This window comes from Aspergillus lucknowensis (genome assembly GCF_044049455.1).
Source record: "Aspergillus lucknowensis strain CBS 449.75 chromosome Unknown BJX67scaffold_34, whole genome shotgun sequence".
NCBI lineage: Eukaryota > Fungi > Ascomycota > Eurotiomycetes > Eurotiales > Aspergillaceae > Aspergillus > Aspergillus lucknowensis.
Window position 1 is genome coordinate 269,525 of NW_027263578.1, and position 21,950 is coordinate 291,474.

Here is a 21,950-nt window from a genome sequence, read left to right on the forward strand (position 1 = left end):
CCTGGAAGAGCATTGAAATGCGTTCAGATACGCGACACTCTCGCCGATCCACACGGCTTGAATCGCCGGCTTTTCGATCCGGCGGGGCAGGAACTTCGAGGAGAAAGCTGAAGCTGGCGTAGAGCATGGAGCTGGAGTGGTCGGCGATGACGCTTCCATGTCCATGTCATTGTCCTCCAACTGTGTCGAGTCTGGCTTCATGTACCTGAGTGGCTGTTTCTTCCATCAATTTTACTTCGTCTGGCCCGCGGATGATGTCACTACTCTTCCTTTTTGTTCGTTACTGTTGATTCCGGGTTTGTCAGGCCATCAGATGCTCCGGGCCAGTGCTTTGGGGAAGGTACTGCACTTCCCCCCTCCTCGCCGTCTTCCTCCTCCTTCTCACCTGGTCTCCTCTTTCAACAAGACCTCCATCAATTCCATCGATCTCTATCAATACCTTCAGATACCAGAACCTCGTCGCCTTCTCCCTGTCGATGCCTCCTCGCTCCGACGGTTTCTCCAACACAGACGAGCTCTTCATGCCTCAAGTCGCCAACATGCCTCAGACCATTTCCACATCCGACATGCAGCGTTTGCAGCGCCCCTACTACCCCTCTAACGTCGCTGATATCATGGAAATGGCACAGCAAGATCCCTTCGCTCTCCCTCCCGAGGATGCAGACATGTGGGAACCATTCACTACCCTCGAATCTATTGATCCGTCGTGGACTATTACGAACGGACCAAACGACATGCAATCTCTCATCGCTAATACTCAACCCTCGCAGGGCTTAGCAACGCTGAAAGGCGATGCCAAACCCCAAGGCATGACGAACCACCTGGTCCAGCACGGCCAGGTTACGCCTCCTTCTGACGACCCGCCCCACTCCAATTCCGTCCATCCCCACGATCTTGACGGCTCTCAGCCCGCTCCTCCCCAGTCCAGCATTGTGAACCAGCCTCAAAATCCCACCAGGCGCCGCCGGAGCGGCGGCGGCGCCCGTGGCGGGAGTGGAGGTCGAGCTCCACGAGGTTCGACTTCCCTTGAGCCATCGCCAGAGGGCGATGATAAACAAGAGAAGACAAGAGCACGGAATCGAGTGGCAGCCAGCAAATGCCGCCAGAAACAGAAAGAACGGAACTCGGAATTGGAAAAGGAATGCAAGTATCAGGAAGCGAAAAAGAAGGAGCTCATGCGTGAAGCGGCTAGGTTGCGAGAGGAAGTGCTGAAACAGAAGAACCTACTACTCGCACATTCCGAATGCGGTCACGAAGGCATCAAGGCTTACCTTGATGGAATGGTGAAGAGGATTACCACTGGCAGTGGCGAAGCCCCTGACTTGGGGAGCTTGGATGAGGGCTACCCTGGTAGTGGTTTTATATACAACGATCAACGGCCTCCTGGCCCTTCCGAACCAGCTTTTGGCTTTGGATTTGATTCATTTGCACCGTCGGTGTAGGCGGCTGCTGTCCCTTGCTTTTTGATGACATTGGTACCCCGGAGGCGCCAATTTATGAATGATGACATGGGTTTCAAGCGCCAGTTACTATTTTCTGTTGTTGTTCCAGCGGCTGGCTATTGGGAAAAGATTTACTCGTTTGCTTCTGCCCCAGGAAGGGGCTTATGGCGGAGTTTATGGATTGTTCTTGAGGACAATATCTGTTACTTGATATGCGCCCCGTCACTTTTGAGTTTCTTCTGAATGTTCGGCGCTGGCGGCTTTTATGATGAGATGTACTAACTTATCGTTACCTTTGGGAAGGCGCCATAATATTCCCCACGCAGCAGCCTTGGCTGGGAAACGCTGTCCAGCATGAAAACTAATAAGATTAATCCGATATCAAAATAATATCAAGTCTAAGCTTATATACATAGTCAAGATTGCTGGCCCTGTATCGTATCATTCCCCCTCTTCCCATCTTCATCATCCTCACTTCCTCCTCCGAGACCACCGACAAGCCTCTCCCTCTCCCCATCATCCCCAGCCCGACCACTACCCCCCCTTCTTATCCCCCCCTCAAACAACGCCTCAATCTCCTCCAACGTCTTCCCCCCCGTCTCAGGCAAAAGCCCCACAACAAAGCCCGCAATCCCCAAATCCAGTATCCCAAAGAGCAAGAACGTCGCCCACCCCAGTCCCGCCAGGATATACGGGGTCGCAAACGACCACGCGAAATTCGAGAGCCACTGGCTCGCCACACCGAGGGCGACGCCGGGTGAGCGGATGCGCGTCGGGAAGAGCTCTGCGGCTAGTGGCCAGGGGAGTGGGCCCCAGGAGAGGTTGTAGGATGTTATTGAGGTGTAGATTAGGAGGATTGTGAGGATTTTGGGGGCTGAAAGGGTCGTTGTCGTCGTTGACGAATGGTCTTCTGTGTAGGAGTTGTAGAGCCGAAGGAAGAGGGAAGTAGAAATCATGCATATTGCCATTCCCAACGCACCGAATGTGAGCAGGGGCTTTCGGCCGAAGCGGTCGGCCACGAAGATAATGAAGACCAGGCAGCTGAGGACTTTGAGGGCGCCGAAGATTCCTGTCAGGAGGAGGGGTAGGGAGTGGGTTGATGCGGATTCGGATTCTGTGTGGGTATCGCCGACCAGGAGGCCGAAGAACTGAGGCCCGAAGTACGCCATCGCCGTTGCGCCCGTTGCCTGCTGCGCGAGGAAGATCGACACTGCGAGGAGGACGCGGTGCAGGTTCGGGCCGTGGAGGAGCTCGCGCGGGTGGAAGTCTGCTGTCGCGTCCGTGTCGGCCTCAACAGCGCGCTTCATTTCGGCGAATTCCTCGCGGACGTCGGGACCGCTGGATCCGCGTACCCAGATCAGACTCTCCCACGCATCCCGTGTCTGGCCTCTATCGAGAAGCCAGCGCACGCTCTCGTTCAGAGTCATCATCCCCGCGCCCATCGCAATGCCTGGGATAAGTTGCAAGGCGAGCGGAATCTGCCACTGCAGGGCTGTCGGGTCCCGGAATTGCAGGGCATAATCAACCCAATACGAGACGAAGATCCCAATCGTAAATGTAAACTGGTATCCGCTTCCCAATCTCCCGCGTAGATGTTTTGGGCTCATCTCAGCGAGGTAAATCGGACTCACCGTCGCAGCGCCCCCGACACCAAGACCACAGATTACACGGCCGATATAGAAAACCAGCAACGAGCGACTGTTTATGATCTCGAAGAGCACGCCGGCGCAGAAGATCAGCGAGCACAGCATCATTGCGCGCCGGCGGCCGTGGCGGGTCGTTAGCGGCCAGATGAGCAGACATCCGACGAGGGCGCCAGCTTGCTGGATTCCCACGGCAATCGCGCTGACGCTTGTTTGGTCACGGGGTGTGTATTGGAAGGAGGAACGGAAGGAGTCGAAGATAAGGACGCCTCCTGTTCTCCGTGATTGATTAACAAAGATTCCGCATTTTTATATTTCAGGGAGAGGAGAACCAATGACGCCGGAGTCGTAGCCGAAGAGGAGGCCGCCGCAGCAGACTATGGCTGCGAGCCAGTAGATTCGGAGGGATGCAGATGCATTGCGGGATTGGGCTTGTGGCTCGAGGTCAGGGCCATGGTCGTGGTCGGGGTCAGGGCTCTGAGGAACCTGAGCATAAGGAGACATATTCCTCCATGGACGAGCTGAGTTCCTGATCCAGAAGAGGTGAGGTTATTTTAAAGTGGAGTATAGAGAAGAAGCTACGTAACCCGACGTTGAGGAGGCCTCAGGAAACAACCTCAAAAGGGGTGAGCAGCCGACAGCCGAGATTACACCATCAACGCCTGCCCTGACAACATCAGCTGACTTTCTGATCTAATCAGCGCCTGAGGCATTCTGCAGCTCGAGGCATGTCTGCCGACAGCCGATAGACGATCCTCGTAGTGAAACAGCTATATACACCTGCTCTTGGGCTTCAAGATGGGTCATGCGCAGTCTTCCAGCTCTGCTTCCAGTCCGCACCGCCGTGAAAATGGGTAAACGACCTAATTTCCTAGTCATCGTCGCCGATGATCTTGGATTCTCCGATATTGGCTGCTTCGGCAGCGAGATCCGCACACCGAACATCGATAAGATTGCCCAGCAAGGAGTGCGGTTTACGGATTTCCATGCCGCCGCTGCTTGTTCGTACGTTCCTGACTGCTAGCTTGAGTGAACGAGGTGATTAACGAGTGTGACAGCCCGACCCGCGCCATGATCATGACCGGCACAGACCACCACATCGCTGGTCTCGGCAACCTGATCGAATGGACCAACATCTCCGGCCAAAACGGCCCCAAGGGCTCGAGTACGGATACTGCCCCCCAGCGCGGTATGCCCGGGTACGAAGGATATCTCAACGAGCGCGTCGTTGCCCTCCCCGAGATCCTGCGAGATGCGGGATACCACACCCTCATGTCTGGGAAATGGCATCTAGGTCTCACGCCGGAACGTTCCCCTTTCAAGCGTGGATTCGATCGCTCACTTGCCCATCTTCCCGCCTGTTCGAACCACTACGCCTTTGAACCACAACTCCAGGATTCAGATGAGACCCCGACCTTCCTCGAGGCGAGCTATATCGCGTTGCATATGGAGGACGACAAGTATGTCCGGAAGTTGCCGGATGGGTGGTACTCGTCCGATGGCTACGGCGACAAGCTGCGCGAGTATCTCGCCGACTGGCATAAGAATAAAACGGCCGACGAAGACAAGCCGTTCTTTGCTTATCTCCCGTTCACTGCCCCTCATTGGCCCCTCCAAGCCCCCCGTGAGTATATCGACCACTACCGCGGCATGTACGATGACGGCCCCGACGCTCTACGTCAGCAACGCCTTGAGCGTCTCAAGGCCCTTGGAATGATCCGACAAGACGTCGAAGCGCACCCCGTCGTCGTCGACGAAGGCGAAGGCAAGCCGTGGGAGACACTGACCCCAGAAGAGAAGAAACTCTCCTGCCGGGCTATGGAAGTCTTCGCCGGAATGGTTGAATGCATCGACGCGAACGTCGGCAAAGTCGTCGACTACCTCGCCTCGATAGACGAACTCGACAACACATTCGTCTGCTTCATGTCCGACAACGGAGCCGAAGGCGCCGCCTACGAAGCCTACCCGCTCGTCCAAAGCGGCGTCCTCCCTCACCTCCTGAAATACTACGACAACAGCTACGAGAACCTCGGCAACGGCAACTCCTTCATCTGGTACGGCCCGCGCTGGGCCCAAGCTGCGACCGCCCCCTCCCGTCTCTACAAGGCCTACACGACAGAAGGCGGCGTCCGCGTTCCCTTCCTCGCACGATTCCCCAGCTCCACGCAGACAACCGACACCGCCCGCAACGGCGCAATCACCGACCAATTCGCAACAGTCATGGACCTCGCCCCCTCCATCCTCGCCATGGCCGGCCTCTCCCACCCGGCCCCGCAATACCGCGGCCGCGAAGTCGTCCCCATGCGCGGGAAATCCTTCCACGCCTGGGCCAAGGGGGAGGCTGACCGCATCCACGAGAAGGACTTCATCCAGGGCTGGGAAACCTGCGGCCGCGCAGCCCTGCGCTTCGGCGACTGGAAGATCGTATATATCCCCAAGCCGAAGGGCCCCGAGCGGTGGCAGCTGTACAACCTGGTCGAGGATCCCGGCGAGGTCCACGACCTGGCGGAACAGCACCCGGAGCGCCTGGAGAAGCTGCTCAAGCTCTGGGATCAGTATGTTATCGAGACTGGCGTGATCCCGCTGAATCCGGATCTCGGTGAGTTCTTGGAGGCGACAGAGGCGCAGATGCCGGAGAATTTGTGGATGGAGTATGATTACTGGAAGACGGGGGCGAGAGACGAGCCGGAGAAGTTCATGCGCAGTCCACCGCGGTTTCAGCGGACTGTGAAGCAGTTCTAGGCCGGCTCCTGTGCCCCTTGCCCTTTCACGCTCTCAATGCGGGGAGAAGAACGGCAAAAAAAGAAAGAAAGAAAGAAAGAAATACAATGTATATAGCAACAAAATACATGAGTAACGAGTCATGTCATGGCCACGCTACTACATACCAACTTATCACAAGTTATCATCTACAGTACATGTCCCATTTTGTCTATGCAACGCCAGGAGTACAAGTGATCAATCATATCATTACAAAAAAATCCGTAAACAGCTCGCGCCGCACACACTTTGAGTCCGCCCATGTCCTCGACGCATCCTGCCGCCGTGTCATCTCCTCAAGCAGCACCAGTGCCTTCCCAGCATTCGGATGCCGACTTGCCCCTCCCCTTCCCCATCCTCCAACCCCGCCCCCTTCTGCTCCCGTCCCCGTGCCCAATCCGGCCGGGAAGCTGGCCATCCGCTGCATCTCACCAACAATCCACTGCCGCTGCTCCATCGACCCTTCCAACGCGGCGATGAATAACGGCCAGACGAAACCCACGGGCACACTCCCAGTCCCAGCCCCAGTCCCAGTGTCACCGCGACTCGATTCCTCTTTCGCAAGGAGGATAATCTGATCGACAGCGCGATACACGCGGTCTGTCCGGGGATAAATCGCAAAGGCGACGCGGTGCAGATAAACGAACAGGGCGAGGAAATTCGCCACGTACGTCCTGAACGTACGCACAATAGCCACGATTAACTGCGGGGATAGGAGGCCCGTGAGCTGGGCCTCTGAGGCGGAGGTGGACGAGTATAGGTCGAGGATGGGGGGACGGCTGTTCCAAAGGGACTCGAGGTCTGCGGAGACGGCGTGAGCGATTTGGAGGACTTCGAATTCGTCGGCGACGGTGCCGCGGGTGCGGTGGTGGAGGTCTATTATTACGATGCGGCGGGTGAGTTGCTGGGTGGCGAGGAGGAAGGTGAAAGCTGGGGAGGTGATGGAGTGGGTTATTAGGTAGGTGGGGTTTTTGAGGAGGGGGTCTTCTTCCTCGTCTTCTCCATTCTCTTCGTTGTCTTCTTTTCCTTGGTCTAAGGTTGAGGAGATAGCTTTGGAGGGTTGGTCTTTGGGAGGTGTCGGTTTGGGGTTGAGGTTTCCTAGTTCAGCGAGGGCGTCGCCGTCTCGGCCGGCGACAAGGGCTTTGACGTCAAGAAGAGAGATCCAGGAGGTGATCAGATGGGCGAAGCCGGTCCAGGTGGTTGTGCGGTGTTGGAAGCGCTGGAGGAGGAGGTAGGAGGTGTGCAGGTAGGATGTTGCAGGACGCCAGCCGTCAGGGGCAATGAGCTGTCTTCGTCAACAGATTGATGACTTCGTAGGAATACAGGAGCAGGGATACGCACCTCAGCCAACATAAGCAGGAAAACGCTCGTGAACATCCTCTTTAGAACTGACTCGCCCACCTCCCCAATTAAGCAACTCTGAATGTCCTCACTCGCTTGGGCATGGTACGTCGGACCAAACTTCCACCGCGTCCCCTCAACCCAGGCCTTATGAATATCCGAATAGCAGTAGATAGCCAGTGCCAGTGCCCGACACCCACCCGACTGTGCGAGCATGATGTCCCGCACGTGCTTCCATTCCAGATCAACAGGCCCAAAGATCGTCGGCGGCGGTTCACTCTCCCGGAAATACTCAAGCAATTGCTCCTCCCACGCTTCCTTTCCCCCGTTGGATCTTCGCGGAGAATGGGGATCAGGCTGTGTTAGAATCCCGACATCACCCATCCCGCCGGGACCCCAAGCCATCTGTCGCTCGTCTTGAAAAAGCCCACCGTCAATATCGGCCACAGCCGTCGGAGACGGAGCGACAATGCCCCCGTTCGTAAGATCAAGATGCTTCTGCTGGAAATCGGAGGTTATCTCGCCGATAAACCCCAGCATATCGAAGGGGATACTGAAATCCGGAGCCGACTCGCCAGGGTTCAATGCATGCTGCTGCTGCTGCTGCTGCTGCTGTTGATGTTGATGTTGCTGCAGAGGTTGTGAAAGACCATGGAGCTGGCCAGATTGCGATTGCTGCTCATCCGCTCGAACAAAGGTGCCGCCTCCCAGGTTCGTACTTGGCGAAGCTTCCTCAGCCTCCTGCGTCGTGCTCGACGTCGATCGCGCGCGCGATGACGTCGCGTTGCTCGTCATCCCTGAGATTATCATGCTCCCGTAGGCGCATTGGAGCCGGAGACGGGTGCAATTGGCGCAGGTTGGTTTGACTTCGTCGCAGCGGACTTTGCGGGCGCGACAGGTGAGGCAGCCGGTGCGGCGGCGGGGTCCTGAGCGGCCTGGTCCCCGAGCTTTGGGGGGTGTCTGGATGGTGTTAGATTTTCTATTTCTCTATCTCTTAGGGAAAAGGGAGGGGGAGGTGGCTCCGGCATACCTCCATTTGCAGCAGTCGGTTGTCTGGGGAAGAAGGGGAAACGGCGACGGATGCATTATTGCGGGGAAGACATCCCCGCATCATTGGCTTACTTGATCTATAAATCTGGGCTCCAATGACCAGCAGCACTATAAGTCGGCCACTTTCCAATAGCAGTATTATATATTTGTATCCTCTGTCTAACCCATACATTTCGATGTGTGCAGTAAATGGCCCCTCTCTCTACGCACGTACGCAGCGAAACACGCTGCAGCTACTGCAATCGCACTATAGCTGATATACACCGGATATTTGAACTGATCAGGGTCGTCGAAGACAATTGTAGTGGCGAACGAAATCATCTCAAAAACGCTCTGCAGTGCCATTTCCGTGGCCGAGAATCGAGCCCGATTGCCTGCTTCAATACCCTGCGCATAATTAGATATGACGCGAGGAGTTCGACTTGGTCCTCAATACTCACCTCCTGTACAAGAAACTGCACGGACAAGTCAAATCCCCAGAGGCCCAACCTACTCAAAGCCACACCCACTATGAGGCTCCCTCCAACAATCCGGGGAGAGTCGCTGGCGAAGGCGAAGGCAGCCACTGCAGCAGCTAAGCTCGCAAACTGCCAGTTGAGGAACCACAGTCCAGATCGAATTGGCCCAATCCGCTCCATAAGGAATGGAGCTGCCCATGTCCCTGACAGCTCTGCTACGACAGCACCTATTCTCATGCCGCTGACCTGTAGTGAGCTGAATCCAGAGTGGAGCAGGAATGTCACCATGGTTGGACCGAAGGAGAGAACGGTAAGGTACAGAAGGCTCAAGGAGAAGGAGGCGAGAAAGACGCGCTGCTGCACGTAGTCCCGCCAGGGGGCAACACTGCCCAGGATATACTGTGAAACTCCTAAGAGGAAAGGGCGTCTTTCAATTGGTCTGTCTTCCTCGTCGTCATCGTCACCGACTTGCCCTTCCTCATCTTGTGCATCCAGACTTCGATCTAGCTGGGGGACAGAATGGTACACCTAGCAAAGTTATATGGGCTGGAGCGCCTCCGTAGAACAATGGTTACGACGTACCTGGGCAATCGCAAAATACTCAACAAGAACGGCAGCAACATTCACCCCCAGAACCATCCAGATTGCAGTCTTTGTCGAGAGCAAGCCATCCATTAGGGAGACCACCACGGGCGCAATGAGCTTGCAGAAAAGGTCAATCCGTCTCATAGACGCATTGAGATCTGGAGCCGACTCCATGAGCCAAAGTCACAGAGGCGACGGTGTATCCCACCTTGTCTAGGAACATGCAGTGCGTCCGAAATAATGACAGCCTAGTAGAGTTAGACACCAGGTCACGCAGAATAACCAGTAAGAAACATACCCAATCTCTCTCCACAGACACGGTATTAGCCGTAGCAGCCAGTTTCTCAATTCCAGCGAGGAGAACCAAGACCATAAACAATGCCCATGCTAGATGCACAGGCGGGGACGTCAAGAGGATCCCCAAGCAGACGCAAGACGCCGCAACGGGGAGACGCTGCCAAACTATCTTGGTCAGTAAATTATTATCCGATCTATCCCGTCTCTAAATGCAAGACATACTAATAGAATGCCGAATCGCCGATAATCGGTCCATTTTATCGACCAGCGATCCAAGCCATGACGATAATATCACCGCGGACAGCGAGCGTGCGAGAGCGTACACGGAGGCGTAGAGCAAGGTTCCTGGGAATATTGATGCGAGGAAGACGACAGCGCCAAATTCGAACATGCGCGAGTTCCATGTCGAGAGAAAATGGGAGGTGTAGAGACGGAGCAGCACGGGGTTGGCGGGGAGGGGAGACGCCTCGCTAGAGAGGAAGGGTTCTGTTTCCATCTTGAACCTCGGGACGCGAGGTTATTCCCAAGAAGCAAGAAGGCTAGCGGTCATTGCATCTCGACGACGGTCACAAAAAGCAAATAATAGGAACCTTGGGGACGGAGTCAGACCACTCGGTGGCAGAAGAGAGAGTGGGGAGCAGATCATTTTCGTGTCTGTGGCTCTAAGCGGCAATTCATTGAGATCATTTGCGTGGTGATAAACATACCAGCCATGGTTTATGTCTTTTGAGATTAATGAAAGAGTGTAAATATACAAGCAGTCTACAGAACCAGAATGCATTACAAAAAAAAATACCTTGTCCCTCTATGACAGCGTTCAGTTCCACTGCACGCCCTCCGGAGACTTGACGGTCCGTCGCGCCATCACTTCGTTGACTTTCTCTTTGACACCCTCCTTGCCTCCCCAGGAAGCCCTAAAATCTCCACGAGTCATTTCCTTCGTTACCAGTTTCCGGATATCCTCTTCGCTCGGAAGGGCATAGTGCGCATGGGGGTAGGATTTGTAGTCGCCCTCGCTCAGCAATTGCATAGGCTTCTCGCCCTTGGGAAGAGAGAAGAACTCATCAACCTGCTTGGCAGTGACCTCGCCCAGCGTTGCGGGCTGCCAGGACGCCTGACGTGGGGGCTTGGACATAAGACGAGCCTTGACTCCCTCGACGAAGTCTGGGTGGCGCATGAAACGAGCAGCAATTTGTTGCTCACGTTGGAACGTCTCGGAGATGGTCCATGACTTGCCGACGCGCAGCTGGCGTAGGGTCACCTTGAGTGATGTGGGCGAGCGCATGGCAATAGTCTCTAATGTCTTCTGCGCCCAGGCCTTCTGTTCCGTCTCCCGCTCCAGAGCCTTGAGGATCTCCTCCACAGTCCCATGGCTAAAGCATCGGTCGATCGCTGTGCGCAGGCTGCCCCCTAGCTGGATCGGCTCTTCCTCGAGAGAGGGCAGCCCAGTTTGGAATTCGGCCATTGTCCGGTTGACAAGATCAAGCCGTTCAGGGAGAGAGGCATGGTCGGGGAAGACAAGCTCTGACAGGCGACCCGTCAGGTTTCCCAGAGTGCTAGAGTGAAAGTAGTGTGTAGCAATCCCAGCGTACAGGGCCTGGACGCCGATCAAGCGCTCTGATGTTAAGGCGAGATAGGTCCCGATCTCGCCATCAAGCCGGGGGAGGAAGAACGAGCCACCCACGTCGGGGAAGAAGCCGATGGTCGTTTCAGGCATGGCGAACACAGTGCGCTCAGTGGCGATACGGAACGGTGCGTGAACGCTAAGGCCAACACCTCCGCCCATGGTAATGCCGTCCATAACGGAGATGAAGGGTTTGGGGTACGTCGCAATGAGGTGGTCGAGCTTGTACTCTAGGCCGAAAAAGTCCGCGGATGCCTTTTGTCCCTCAGGTCCTTCCTCGTTTTGTAGAGCCAGTGCAGCCACGTCACCGCCGGCGCAGAGGGCCTTGGAGCCGGCTCCTGAGAGCATCACGATGTTCGCTAGTTGAGACTTTTCCCACTCCTATATTGACGCAGAACAATCAGCAACAGAGCTTCCAGAGACATTCATTCTTCAAGGGGCCTTGCTACCTTCAACCGAGGAAGAATCTTTCGAACCATGGAGCCGTTCAACGAATTGAGCTTCTTGGGTCTGTTCAGTTCCACCAGTCGCACTCCATACAGGGAACTGAAAAGGACATCATCGGGCTCGTCTCCGGGAAGTTCTTTGGGGATTTGCGGTTCTGTCGCCGTCGACATCTAATTCACCTTTGTTAGTTACCTCGCACAAGAAAGGACACACCATTAAATACCCTAGACGTAGCCGCGAACGCTGAGTTAGTCACCTTGGCGCGAAGAGGCATGACGCTTGCAGGGGAGAGCCGCGAGAACCAGCTCGACGGCGTTGACGACCGGGGCAGACTGTGTCGAAGTAACATGGGGATGCAGACCGGCAGTCTGGCGTGGGGTTAGAAAGGAAGGGAAAGGACGGGCCGAGGAGGAAACAATCGATTTAAGTCGGAGAGATTGGTTGTCGTGACGAAAAGATCGGTTCGAACTCCGCAAGTTGGAGGATTTTCGACCTCGGAAGCTTTTTTTGCCTGCTTTTCTTCCGCCGCCGAGCGAAAGCGACGATGGCCGAGTTGCCCACGGACAAATGGGTGTTTTACAGCAATTGATTTCGTTCGAGCGGCTTAGACAGCGTATTTGTTGTCTTATCGTAGTATTTCATAATAGCTGGACAGACAAGTGCTTCCGCATCACAGTACTCGGCTCGTCCAGTGTCCAGTCGGCATGTGCTTCGATAATCAATATCCAAAGCAGATTCAATATCATTCATAGTGTATTGAAAGAATCTATTTGTACATCCAGTCATCCGACCGGTAAACTAAGGGAACTCAATATCCAACCACCCGCCTAGTATGTAGCCTTCGCCGGTTCCGTCTTCAGATCCCTTGAATGCTGGGCCAGGATACGGTCCAAAGCCGTCTTCTCAACGATCAATCGTCCCGTCTCCAGCAGATCCTTGACATCCACGTCGTCACGCGAGAGAATCTTCGCGTGCTCCCCTACTTCGCTCACTGCGTCGAACAGCTGCTCATGTATCCGGTTCGTAATCAGCGTTGACCGGCCGAACTCCCGCCCCCAGCGGTTCACCTTGAAGATCTGCTTCAACAAGTGCGGTGTAGCGTCCTCAGGGATTCCAATCTCGTTGTCAATGATAATGAGCTGTCCTCGCTTGTACCGGTAGCTAAGGGCAATCCGCCAGGCCTGATCGTAGATCTTTCGCGGAAGCCCGGACGAGAAGTCTCGTGGATGTGGGCCGTGAGCGACACCACCGCCCCTTCGAATGGGCGACATCTTATCGCCAACACGCGCTCGTCCAGTCCCTTTTTGTCGGTAAAGCTTGCGACCGCTTCCACGAACATCGTCCCTCCACTTGGTGCTTGCCGTACCTTGTCGCGTCATATCGCCCTCGTATATAACAGCGCGGTGTAGAATATCTTTTCGTAGGGGCACCATCAGGTGGTTTTGAGGGTATTCCACAAACTGCATGGGCTCCATGGAGGGGAACAAATAGGTAGTTGCTAGGACGGGTTTCGGAGCCCACTTGGCAAGGAGGGCTTCTCTCGCGGAAAGCTCGGGAGTAGTAGTCGCTTCCGTGCTTATTGTTCGTGAAAGGTATCGCTGCTATGGAATTGTTAGGATTCTTTTATCTCTTCCAATGCCAGAAGGGTCAACAATACCGTGGTGGCTTCAGCTCCAGAAAGGAGGCCCCTTGAGCTGCGAGCGAGCCATCTGAAGGTATTAAACGGATTACCCCCAGCCATTGCAGCGATGCAGTAGATCGAGGGGAATCAATATGTATAATTCGCGACTCAGAGGTGTAATTGATCTGATCGAAGCCAGCCAAAAGTTCAGTCGAGGCTCGCACAGGCAATCAGGCTTGGCAAACCAGGAAAAAAAAGTTCCCGAGGAGAGATCCTGCGCATCTCCCAGAGCAGCTCGACCCTCTCTCCCTCACCTTCATCCCGACCGCCATTTACCTACGAACAATGGCCCATTGTGAGCGGGCCTCCAGGCCTCTCATTCAATGCCTGCAAAAATCGTCAACGAGAGGTGTTCCCAGCCTCCAGCTACAGTCCACGCGTGCCTTCCAGACCACGAGCCTTGTCCGCGAGGAAGCCCAGACCGAAGCCAAAAGCCAACCCTTTTACAAAAACCCGGATCCGACGCTCGTGTCCAGCCCTCGATTGGAGCGAAGATTGATGCGGCAGGGGATCCTGCCGGTAGGATCTCGTCGACGCCGTGCTGCGCTGCAGGGTTCAGCCAATCTGCCTTTCGAACAGTTGCCTTACCAATGCTTCCAAGAGGCGCGGAAAGTGTTACATGCGGATCGGGAGGAGAAGCTGAAAGAAATTACAGCGACCGGCGAGAAGATTGCTAGGATTCAGGCCCTACCCGAGGATGAGCGGTCGAAGAATTCTACTCTGTCTCGGCTGCGCGCCTTGGAGGTCCATCTTGAGACTCTGAAGATCCACGCAGATATCAACGATCCTATAGTGAAGAAGAAGTTTGAGGATGGAGAAGGTATTTATGTTCCCGCGAATTTCTGTGCATACGCTTATTTGACATCCAAGGTGACATGAGCAAACCTATCTACCGCTACCTCGCCGATCAGAAATGGAGAGAATACCGGCGGAAGATTCTCGTCCAACGAATTACGCAGATGAAAGTCATTCCGGATGTACTCCCGCACTGCGATCCCGTGCTGGACACCAAACTATACTTTGGCAGAAAGCCTGTACCACCTGGGGAGTTCGTCAGCGCTGCCCTGAGCAGCAACCCCCCCAAGTTGGATGTGCAAATGTTTGAAGGCGGAGAAAAGCTAGTGACAATCGCGGTTGTGGATTCGGACGTCCCCAACGTGGAGGCAGACAGTTTCGACTTCAAGACACACTACCTCGCTGTCAATATCCCAATCTCGGCCACCAACACCAAGGTCGACCTCGGCCAACTATCGGCAGACTCCCAAGTCGTCTTGCCATGGCTACCCCCAGTCGCTCAGAAGGGCAGCCCCTACCACCGATTGTCGGTCTTCATCCTTGAACAGAAGGACGCTCGTCCCCTCGACTTCGCTGCAGTCAAAGCCCGCGAGACTGACCGTGACAACACCCTCTTGCGCACATTACAAGCGCGGTATCATCTCAAGCCCATTGGAGCGAACCTTTTCCGAAGCATCTGGGACGAGACCACACTGGAGGTCATGAAGCAGATTGGCTTCCCTGAGGCTGACATGGAACTCCGGCGCAAGAGAGTCGAGCCGCTCCCCTACAAGAGACGGAATCCCTCGACCTTCCGGTAAACTTTCAATGCCCCGTCTTGTTCCATCATCGTTCTTCCCTAGATGTATTGTACAACCATCAGCATACATGTATGAATATATTCAACCTTGAGTCTAAATCCAGCGCCAAACTCCACCCATGCATATATTCAAGGACAAATAGGCCGCGCGATGCTTCAGGCTAGTCCTCCTCAACCGGCTTCAGCGTATTCCCCACCCACTGCACATCAAACGGCAGCCGAACCCTCGCAACAATCTTCCCATTAATCAACCCCATTGGAATCGGCCCAAAAGTCCTCGAATCCCTCGACCACGGCAGATTATCCCCAACCACATAAACATGCCCCTCAGGAACCTAAGCAAAACCAACGCAAACCCAACCGCATTAGCAAAGAACTCTATACCACAGGGATAGCGCAGCGCAGCGCAGCGAATACAAATACAAATAACATACCCTAATCATCTCCCCCCTCCCCCCAGCCCCATTCTCAAGCGCGTCATCCCGACAAACAAAATCCCCCGGTAAGCCCAGAACCCTCTTCCCACCCTGCAGGCCCAGAAAATACGGATGGTGGAACCGCACCACGTCCCCGACCTGGATCCCGCGGCCGTACCGGTACGTCTTCAGCGTGAGCAGGTAGTCCCCCCGAGGGTTGATGGTCGGGTACATCGAGGGTCCCGAGCTGAGTTCGAACGTCACGAGGTTCTCCCAGATGAGGGTGATTCCGCAGAAGAGCGCGAGGGTGTCGCGGGTTAGGCGGAGGACGGAGCGCGGGGTTGTGGTGCGGAGGAGGTGGCGGATTGCGTGCTCCATGTTCGCGGGGTCATTTTATGGTCGATTTGTCTGTTGAAGGCGTGGAATTAAGCTGGTCGGGCTCTGGTTGTGAGGTGCTCCCGCAAGGTAGAATACGTAGCAGATATAGATCACGTGAGAAGACGCGGTCTAAAAGGAATTTTTTTGCCATGCGGCGGGTTTTGTTTTCCTCTTCCTTCCAGAATCCACACCCCATTGACGTGTTCCTTTCGAAATTGACCGACAGAACGATTGCCATTGCAATTAAAATCCCATGGGCTATCACTCTGACTTGAGTCGCGTTTGAATCTGGACTTGACAGTGCTTCATGTTGCACTCTACCTGAAATCTTTCCCCTAGCCCATCCATCACAACATTTCTATTCCAAACCCTCGTAGATCAGCTTCTAAATTGCTAGAGCTCACCGCTGCCGAAATTCAACACCAGAGCGAGTGAGTGTGGACAGAGAAGCAAGATGAACCTCTACTATCTGGCCCTAGGTCAGATTCCCTGAACGATAGCCCGGCTTGGACCCCATTTAACTATGGGAATGGGAGGCTGGGTGGTATGACGGGAGACAATTGTTGTATAACTTATAGGCTACCCGTAGTAGTTGTATTTGGGAATGAAATTTGTGGTTTGCAACAGTCTGTTTGATTTTCAGTCCGCTGTGTGGAATATGTAGGACTAGATTGCATCCATCTACATAGCATTCTTCATCTCTCGGAGAGCGCCCATCACGTCGACTGGATTCGTCTTGCCTGTTTTCTTTTGGATTTCGGGGTCCTAAGTCATATTAGCTCTCGCATCTTGTAGCAGAGGAGCATTGAGCATAGCTTACGTTGACTCGCATGAAAACATTATGCAGCTGCAACCCTTAGCTGAGTCTCCAGTCATGGACAGGTCACCACTTACCTTCTCATCGCCGATCGTGAACTTGCCCTGCGTCTGTTTATTCGCTTCGGCGAATGCTTCGAGCTTCTTGATAGGTTCAGACTGCGACACGGTAAGGCAGAACTTCACATTGCTCTTGGTATATTCGTGTCCAGGCTAGACGTTATAATTAGCACCATCCTCTTCAACTTAATAAATCCCGCATCAAGGCTGAACGGGAACATACGTAAACCCTCGTATCATCCGGCAGAGAAGCCAGCGTCTCATTCAATGCTTTGTGCATCTCCGGTGCCGTTCCCTCGAAGAAACGACCACATCCTGTATCACGAATAAGTATCTCAGAGAACCCACTTCATAACCCCTCCTCGCATAGTCAAACTTTAAAAGAAAATTTGAGCATACCAGCAATGAACAGCGTGTCACCGGTGAAAACAGCCCTCTCGTCGCCATCCTGCATGAAATAGCAGATACTATCTTGCGTGTGGCAAGGGGTATGCAAGGCCGTCACGGAGATGCGGTCTCCGATCTTGAAGACCTCCCCGTGCGCGGGGGTCCTCGTGACGGATTGGCACTCTTTCCCGCCGATGACCGGAACTTGGAAGGTTTTGAGCTGCGACAGCCGTTAGCTCTGCGATTCGTTCTATCAGTGTTGGCTTGGGAATTAGACGGGCTTACCACTTCATTATTCCCGCCAGCGTGATCCCAGTGACTAGACGGATTAGTTAGGTTTGATTCGGTTGAAACCTCAATTTCCAACATCTACATACTGATGCGTGTTTACAATAGCCGTGAGATTGATCTTCCCCGCCTTGCTTTGAGCCTCTAGCTCAGGTACCACTCTAGCAGCGGATCAGCCCAATCCGTACATCTTCGAACAAGCGAAGTAATACTCACTCAGGCGGATTAGCCGGATCAATAATAACGGACTGCTTCGTCGGCTCATCCGTCACCAGGTAGGCATAGTTATTGCCCTTCCCCGTCCCTAGCACAGATAAGCATCTCAGTCAACGCTCATACAACGTCCCGTGCATTTTAAGTTCTGTCCGCAATATTGGCACGTACACATAGGAAGCGATTGGATATGCATGGCTCTGGAGTGGGGCGGCGGTGATTTCGCGGTAAGGACCTTGGGGAATGGCCGTATTGCCCTTGCGAAGCTCATCGACAATTACGGATTCAAGAAAGGAGGAGCTGTTTCGATGCGGGGACAGGCGTTGTGCATCAATGGGGATTACCTCATAGGCTGGAAGGCATGAGCCACTGTGGCGTTGGTGTTGCGCGCCAAGGCTTACCGTGAAAAGTACAAGTAGCTCAAGAGGCCCGGGGAATACTACACATTGCCCTGAACGATGGTATTGAGCTGGTATGATTAGGTATATTCGGGTATATATGTGCAGAGTTTAAGGAGAACGAATCTTCGGGCTAAGCTATCCCCAAAGGCCGGCTATCCCAGGTATCCGCAGTCTCCCAGCCATATTTGCTTAACGTTTTCAGATCCTCGTCGAGATCCTGTAGGGTAAGGTCTCGATCAGATGCCTGGCGCGAGAGAAGGCCACGACTCGGAGGAATCTCAGGTAGTTTATTTCCTTCTGTGTCAATGTTCTTCTTCAGTAAGCTCGTCCAATGATTCGAGCTTCCCTCACAAACGGCCAGGAGATAGGAATATGATACCGTTCGCCTTTGCGACTCCCATCGCGTTGATCGTAGGATATGGTCCAGCCAAGTATAAACGCCTTCGCAATAGGAATCCCTCTCGGGGTCCGGTGAAGTCGAGAAAGCCAATTCATCCACCATCATCTCTATTAACGTAGCAAGAAAAGGGGGATGCCCCTCCGCAATCATCTGCAGAAGCGGTTCCCATTTCGTGATTATTTCTGCGAAAGAGTCACCCAGTCTAGATGCCTGTTAGCGGTTCCCACAAACGACGTATCGAGTACCAGGAGCGAGTCAAGTATTCTCACCTTCGCCCCTTCGTAATCAAAATCCCCTCCCGAAGCAAAAGTTGCGCAAGCGCCACAGAACCCACCTCCGATGTCCGAAGGATAGAAATCACCCGGTCCGCAACCCCAGCTAACCGCCGCTGCACCTTCCTCTTCTTCCTTGATAGCCCAGCACCAGCTCCATCCCCAGCAAGCCCCTCCCCATCAACTGACCCCAAAAGCCCCCTCAAAGACCGCCTCAACGCCTCTTCACCATCAACGCCAGAACCATCATCTAAAACCGGTGGCCCAATGGCACAAGCAGCCTGCATCCCCGTCCACGTATCAGCCCTCCCCCAGTAGAAATCCCACAGCCACTCCAATGACCTCTGCGTCGAATTCCTCAACACCGTCAGACTCGGCAACTCGCGGTGCGTCGCCTCATGGCGCAACTCTACAAACGAAGCGGGGAGACCGAGTTCCATCGCCCGCGCGAACATGGTCTTGCGTGCTCCCCCCGTGTAGAGCTTTGAGTCGACTAGGCCGGTTACGAATCTATATTGGGGTTAGCATTATGGTTCGGTGAGTGAGTAGATGAGTTAAGCAAAGGCGCAATGCAATGAAAGTGCCTACCGACAAAACGCAGCCGAGTACGTCGCCCGAATCGAAAAGACGGAGTTTTTCCGCGCATCGTCGTGCAGGATTGCGTCTGTGAGGAGGGCGGTCGCTTCAACGGGGTGTGGGAGGTTCCCGCGCAACTTCCACGCCCCGACCTACAAGTTCATCAGCATCTGTATGATAAATTATGTAGAGAAGGTAGAAGAGACGTACAGTTGCGCATGCCCAGGGCCGCATGTCTGGTCCGTCATATTCGGGAGCCGGGTAGAACTGGCCTCGCACGGCGAGGAGTTCGGAGCGATGCTTCCATGGCGTGAAGATGACTTTCGCCATGGCTTTATGTTTCTTTAGGGAATTTGGAGGGGACATATAAGGTGTTCGCTGCGTATCCGCTTGCGATTTTTATGGACGGGAAACAGTTCTTCCTTCCCGACGATTCTGCCAAACGCGATGGTGATTTGTCGGAAATTTTACCCGGCGCAACAACTTACGAGTATGGACTGGAGTAAAGAACTTCAAGTTGAATGGCCAACGAAACATGATTCTGAACTTCTCCAGGGATTCAATACCAACTTCACATCCTCTAGTAGTTTCGTCTTGCGAACTGTTCGATATTCCCTAATAAAATACGTAAATGATACGGTGATCATCTTGAATACCACTCCTGGGTATCCCCTGCTTGTATGCTATGCAAATGCTGTCCCAGGCTGCAAAATTCAAAAACTCCACGCTCTGCGATGAAGGGGGGAAAACACGAAAATGCAAGGCCAACTCAAATCCATCCGTATCCGTAATTCATACATGACGTGCTTCCGATATTGAAGGACTGTTGGGGGTCGGTGACCACACGCTGCTGCAAACCAACATCATCCTCGAAGAAAAATGACTTTTGCATCATGCTTTCAGCTGGTTTATTGGGCTGCTTGTTCACTTCGAATAGCGGGGCTATCCGTTGCTGAGTCTGGCTACTGTTGTTGACACGGCTTAGGGTCTCCTCGGACTCTTGTTGCTTGTCATCTTCGTCGTCGTTCTCGTCCGCCTCATTATCCGAAGATGGCGTGAATGTTTCTTCCAGCTTCAGCCCCTTACCGTTCATTCCAAGGGAAGGACCTTCAGCGAAGGACTCTGGGTGGTTGTATAAGCCCATCCCGACGAGTTCGTCCTCGGGTTCGGGCTTCTCGAGCACTGACACTGACTGACCGTCTGCATAATCGCCAAATTGTTGGATAGGAAGTAAGTCGGGTGTGTCAGGCTCAGTCAAGCGACCTGGCGAAGATACACTTCCATTTATAGAGGCTGGGGCTCCGACAGACGAGATGCTCTGGTTTATAGACATCATGTCAAACGGCCACTCGTTCGAGATTAGTTGTGCATCGGAAGGGATGCCCGACGTAGGCTCATTCCATGAAGCCCCGTCAAGTTGGGGATTTGAAACTTGCAAGTTAGTTGGATGTTGGATGGGCAAGTGGCTGTCGGCAGTGGAAAGACCAAAGCTCTCCATGTGCGAGGTTGAGATCCCTGAAGAGGCAAAAGACTGCAGCACACTTTCATCTTCAAAGGCCCCAGTCAATATTTGCCGCGGCTGGGGGTACGCCCGGGTGGCCGGGAGGTTGCGGGAGTTGACAGTCGTAGTCGGTGAAAAGAAGTGTGATCGGTACTCCTGCTGTCTTAATGCCGGATGCCAGCTGATGGGTCGAGATGGCCTTCCATTCTGGAGCGCGGATGCAAGAATAGCGGCGTTCAGGGAAGTCTGATATTCCTGGCTTGGGAGTTGGCGGTACATTGGCGAACTGTGAGGCAGTGTGGTTGTCCTTCGTCTGCCTGCAGAAGATGGACTATTACCAGCGCTACGAGGCTTCGTGATACGGCCACTCAGCCTTGGTTTGGGCAAGGCATAGACCAAGTCATTGAAGGTTGATGGAGGTATGCATGGCTGGCAATCTTGAATCCATTGCGAGCCCACAGAGGGGGCTCCTTGTTGCCAGCTGCCGGACATGTCGTTCAAACAAATACGGCTGAGTCGAAGGGTGTCAGAGAGGAGGAAGTGGAATGAGGTATCAAGACAGGAAACTTGTAAGGAAGAGATCGATAATCAATTGAAGTCGGGAAGAGTGTGTAAGGTCCAAGTCGGCACCGTTATGATAGTGGTGGGAAGGAGATCTTGATATTGAAGGATAGGGAAGGAGGCCGATATGAAATAGTTTCATCAGCCACGGAGTGGATCCATGGGTGACTGCACCCGTCTGCAAAGGACCTCTAGCTTCAACTGGGGTTCAAGCCTTGACAATGAAAGATGACACAGGGGGTTGTCAAGCAGGCGCTGAGGCAAGGTACGAGGAAGCAAGTTCCATACAAGTCGCACATAGCTAAGTTTCTGGTTGAGAATGGAGGATGTTAATTGGGCCAGAGCATGACTAACAAGCAGAAATTAAAGATTATAAGGCGGTAAATAAAATAAAACAAAAAAATTAAAATTTCGAAATGACACCAAAAGTCAAGGGTGGAACACGACTCGGAGGCCTGGTTCAGCTTCATTATGCGCAGAATTCCTGATCCCCCATCCGCCCAGCTCCACGAGACGACCTGGACACGACGTTGACGCCCCGAAAGAGGACTAGACTGGCAAAGAAATGGTGGTGGGAACAGGAGACGGGAGTAAGGCGCTGGGACAACTTGGGAAGGAAGGCGCGAAGGAAGGAAGGGAACGGAAAGTGTGAATGAAGGCAGGTGTGGTGAGGAATCAGATGCCCGATGGAGCAAAGAGGGCCCATGCGAGACTCCAGAGCCACGGGTTGGAACTTGGAAGCGGCAATTGCCTGTCTGG

General features: G+C 53.9%; 12 protein-coding genes across 12 annotated transcripts; 3 read left to right on the top strand and 9 right to left on the bottom strand.

The window, feature by feature from the left end:
* Window positions 1–269: 269 nt before the first annotated feature.
* On the top strand, window positions 270–1,627 carry atfB (bZIP transcription factor atfB). The gene is made up of 2 exons (XM_071025317.1): window positions 270–340; window positions 407–1,627. Exon 2 carries the CDS (start codon window positions 477–479, stop codon window positions 1,440–1,442), a length of 966 nt encoding a protein of 321 aa, XP_070884162.1. The 5' UTR covers window positions 270–340; window positions 407–476; the 3' UTR covers window positions 1,443–1,627.
* BJX67DRAFT_389562 (sugar porter family MFS transporter) lies at window positions 1,628–3,688 on the bottom strand. Its single transcript, XM_071034523.1, has 2 exons — window positions 3,418–3,688; window positions 1,628–3,357 (listed from the first exon to the last, which is right to left on the bottom strand). Exons 1-2 carry the CDS (start codon window positions 3,587–3,589, stop codon window positions 1,859–1,861), a joined length of 1,671 nt encoding a protein of 556 aa, XP_070884163.1. The 5' UTR covers window positions 3,590–3,688; the 3' UTR covers window positions 1,628–1,858.
* A 247-nt stretch (window positions 3,689–3,935) lies between these two features.
* BJX67DRAFT_383177 (arylsulfatase) lies at window positions 3,936–5,827 on the top strand (the record flags this gene model as incomplete). Its single annotated transcript, XM_071033397.1, has 2 exons — window positions 3,936–4,090; window positions 4,144–5,827. 2 exons carry the CDS (start codon window positions 3,936–3,938, stop codon window positions 5,825–5,827), a joined length of 1,839 nt encoding a protein of 612 aa, XP_070884164.1.
* A 220-nt stretch (window positions 5,828–6,047) lies between these two features.
* Window positions 6,048–8,330, bottom strand: BJX67DRAFT_389565 (Zn(II)2Cys6 transcription factor domain-containing protein; the record flags this gene model as incomplete). Its single annotated transcript, XM_071034524.1, has 3 exons — window positions 8,217–8,330; window positions 7,187–8,146; window positions 6,048–7,130 (listed from the first exon to the last, which is right to left on the bottom strand). Exons 1-3 carry the CDS (start codon window positions 8,298–8,300, stop codon window positions 6,048–6,050), a joined length of 2,127 nt encoding a protein of 708 aa, XP_070884165.1. The 5' UTR covers window positions 8,301–8,330.
* Window positions 8,331–8,356: 26 nt separating this feature from the next.
* BJX67DRAFT_359461 (putative iron-regulated transporter) lies at window positions 8,357–10,230 on the bottom strand. The gene is made up of 6 exons (XM_071029682.1): window positions 9,799–10,230; window positions 9,578–9,741; window positions 9,488–9,527; window positions 9,277–9,437; window positions 8,677–9,222; window positions 8,357–8,623 (listed from the first exon to the last, which is right to left on the bottom strand). Exons 1-6 carry the CDS (start codon window positions 10,070–10,072, stop codon window positions 8,396–8,398), a joined length of 1,413 nt encoding a protein of 470 aa, XP_070884166.1. The 5' UTR covers window positions 10,073–10,230; the 3' UTR covers window positions 8,357–8,395.
* BJX67DRAFT_359464 (mitochondrial 37S ribosomal protein mS47) lies at window positions 10,222–12,363 on the bottom strand. The gene is made up of 3 exons (XM_071029683.1): window positions 11,871–12,363; window positions 11,650–11,817; window positions 10,222–11,581 (listed from the first exon to the last, which is right to left on the bottom strand). The coding sequence occupies exons 1-3, from the start codon at window positions 11,994–11,996 to the stop codon at window positions 10,394–10,396; spliced, it is 1,482 nt and encodes a 493-aa protein (XP_070884167.1). The 5' UTR covers window positions 11,997–12,363; the 3' UTR covers window positions 10,222–10,393.
* On the bottom strand, window positions 12,342–13,504 carry BJX67DRAFT_359465 (mitochondrial 54S ribosomal protein uL4m). The gene is made up of 2 exons (XM_071029684.1): window positions 13,305–13,504; window positions 12,342–13,248 (listed from the first exon to the last, which is right to left on the bottom strand). The coding sequence occupies exons 1-2, from the start codon at window positions 13,386–13,388 to the stop codon at window positions 12,475–12,477; spliced, it is 858 nt and encodes a 285-aa protein (XP_070884168.1). The 5' UTR covers window positions 13,389–13,504; the 3' UTR covers window positions 12,342–12,474.
* Window positions 13,505–13,558: 54 nt separating this feature from the next.
* Window positions 13,559–15,386, top strand: BJX67DRAFT_359466 (mitochondrial 54S ribosomal protein mL38). The gene is made up of 2 exons (XM_071029685.1): window positions 13,559–14,148; window positions 14,199–15,386. Exons 1-2 carry the CDS (start codon window positions 13,614–13,616, stop codon window positions 14,921–14,923), a joined length of 1,260 nt encoding a protein of 419 aa, XP_070884169.1. The 5' UTR covers window positions 13,559–13,613; the 3' UTR covers window positions 14,924–15,386.
* BJX67DRAFT_189814 (putative mitochondrial inner membrane protease subunit 1) lies at window positions 15,004–15,833 on the bottom strand. Its single transcript, XM_071025318.1, has 2 exons — window positions 15,357–15,833; window positions 15,004–15,257 (listed from the first exon to the last, which is right to left on the bottom strand). Exons 1-2 carry the CDS (start codon window positions 15,714–15,716, stop codon window positions 15,084–15,086), a joined length of 534 nt encoding a protein of 177 aa, XP_070884170.1. The 5' UTR covers window positions 15,717–15,833; the 3' UTR covers window positions 15,004–15,083.
* Window positions 15,834–15,901: 68 nt separating this feature from the next.
* Window positions 15,902–17,798, bottom strand: BJX67DRAFT_359470 (beta-lactamase-like protein). Its single transcript, XM_071029686.1, has 9 exons — window positions 17,652–17,798; window positions 17,484–17,571; window positions 17,357–17,428; window positions 17,265–17,298; window positions 16,992–17,199; window positions 16,816–16,907; window positions 16,611–16,745; window positions 16,537–16,563; window positions 15,902–16,481 (listed from the first exon to the last, which is right to left on the bottom strand). The coding sequence occupies exons 1-9, from the start codon at window positions 17,749–17,751 to the stop codon at window positions 16,398–16,400; spliced, it is 840 nt and encodes a 279-aa protein (XP_070884171.1). The 5' UTR covers window positions 17,752–17,798; the 3' UTR covers window positions 15,902–16,397.
* A 213-nt stretch (window positions 17,799–18,011) lies between these two features.
* BJX67DRAFT_383184 (rRNA-processing protein LAS1) lies at window positions 18,012–19,459 on the bottom strand (the record flags this gene model as incomplete). The annotated part of the gene is made up of 4 exons (XM_071033398.1): window positions 18,012–18,483; window positions 18,551–19,063; window positions 19,142–19,281; window positions 19,340–19,459. 4 exons carry the CDS (start codon window positions 19,457–19,459, stop codon window positions 18,012–18,014), a joined length of 1,245 nt encoding a protein of 414 aa, XP_070884172.1.
* A 439-nt stretch (window positions 19,460–19,898) lies between these two features.
* Window positions 19,899–20,909, bottom strand: BJX67DRAFT_383185 (uncharacterized protein; the record flags this gene model as incomplete). The annotated part of the gene is made up of 1 exon (XM_071033399.1): window positions 19,899–20,909. The coding sequence occupies one exon, from the start codon at window positions 20,907–20,909 to the stop codon at window positions 19,899–19,901; it is 1,011 nt and encodes a 336-aa protein (XP_070884173.1).
* Between the last annotated feature and the right edge of the window lie 1,041 nt (window positions 20,910–21,950).

What these genes read in the sequence shown, in the direction of transcription:
- atfB (XM_071025317.1), top strand. Translation starts at nt 477, where the DNA reads ATGCCTCCTCGCTCCGACGGTTTCTCCAACACAGACGAGCTCTTCATG.
- BJX67DRAFT_389562 (XM_071034523.1), bottom strand. Translation starts at nt 3,589, where the DNA reads ATGTCTCCTTATGCTCAGGTTCCTCAGAGCCCTGACCCCGACCACGAC. An exon ending in CTACGACTCCGGCGTCATTG is followed by an intron (nt 3,358 to 3,417) that starts GTTCTCCTCTCC and finishes CACGGAGAACAG; the next exon opens with GAGGCGTCCTTATCTTCGAC.
- BJX67DRAFT_359461 (XM_071029682.1), bottom strand. Translation starts at nt 10,072, where the DNA reads ATGGAAACAGAACCCTTCCTCTCTAGCGAGGCGTCTCCCCTCCCCGCC. An exon ending in GGCGATTCGGCATTCTATTA is followed by an intron (nt 9,742 to 9,798) that starts GTATGTCTTGCA and finishes TGACCAAGATAG; the next exon opens with TTTGGCAGCGTCTCCCCGTT. An exon ending in TGTCTGTGGAGAGAGATTGG is followed by an intron (nt 9,528 to 9,577) that starts GTATGTTTCTTA and finishes TAACTCTACTAG; the next exon opens with GCTGTCATTATTTCGGACGC.
- BJX67DRAFT_359464 (XM_071029683.1), bottom strand. Translation starts at nt 11,996, where the DNA reads ATGTTACTTCGACACAGTCTGCCCCGGTCGTCAACGCCGTCGAGCTGG. An exon ending in CGTTCGCGGCTACGTCTAGG is followed by an intron (nt 11,818 to 11,870) that starts GTATTTAATGGT and finishes AAGGTGAATTAG; the next exon opens with ATGTCGACGGCGACAGAACC. An exon ending in AGATTCTTCCTCGGTTGAAG is followed by an intron (nt 11,582 to 11,649) that starts GTAGCAAGGCCC and finishes GCGTCAATATAG; the next exon opens with GAGTGGGAAAAGTCTCAACT.
- BJX67DRAFT_359465 (XM_071029684.1), bottom strand. Translation starts at nt 13,388, where the DNA reads ATGGCTGGGGGTAATCCGTTTAATACCTTCAGATGGCTCGCTCGCAGC. An exon ending in CTGGAGCTGAAGCCACCACG is followed by an intron (nt 13,249 to 13,304) that starts GTATTGTTGACC and finishes ACAATTCCATAG; the next exon opens with CAGCGATACCTTTCACGAAC.
- BJX67DRAFT_359466 (XM_071029685.1), top strand. Translation starts at nt 13,614, where the DNA reads ATGGCCCATTGTGAGCGGGCCTCCAGGCCTCTCATTCAATGCCTGCAA. An exon ending in GAAGTTTGAGGATGGAGAAG is followed by an intron (nt 14,149 to 14,198) that starts GTATTTATGTTC and finishes TTGACATCCAAG; the next exon opens with GTGACATGAGCAAACCTATC.
- BJX67DRAFT_189814 (XM_071025318.1), bottom strand. Translation starts at nt 15,716, where the DNA reads ATGGAGCACGCAATCCGCCACCTCCTCCGCACCACAACCCCGCGCTCC. An exon ending in GGAGGGGGGAGATGATTAGG is followed by an intron (nt 15,258 to 15,356) that starts GTATGTTATTTG and finishes GGTTTTGCTTAG; the next exon opens with GTTCCTGAGGGGCATGTTTA.
- BJX67DRAFT_359470 (XM_071029686.1), bottom strand. Translation starts at nt 17,751, where the DNA reads ATGAGCTTCGCAAGGGCAATACGGCCATTCCCCAAGGTCCTTACCGCG. An exon ending in GATCCGGCTAATCCGCCTGA is followed by an intron (nt 17,429 to 17,483) that starts GTGAGTATTACT and finishes ATCCGCTGCTAG; the next exon opens with AGTGGTACCTGAGCTAGAGG. An exon ending in ATGTTTTCATGCGAGTCAAC is followed by an intron (nt 16,482 to 16,536) that starts GTAAGCTATGCT and finishes AATATGACTTAG; the next exon opens with GACCCCGAAATCCAAAAGAA.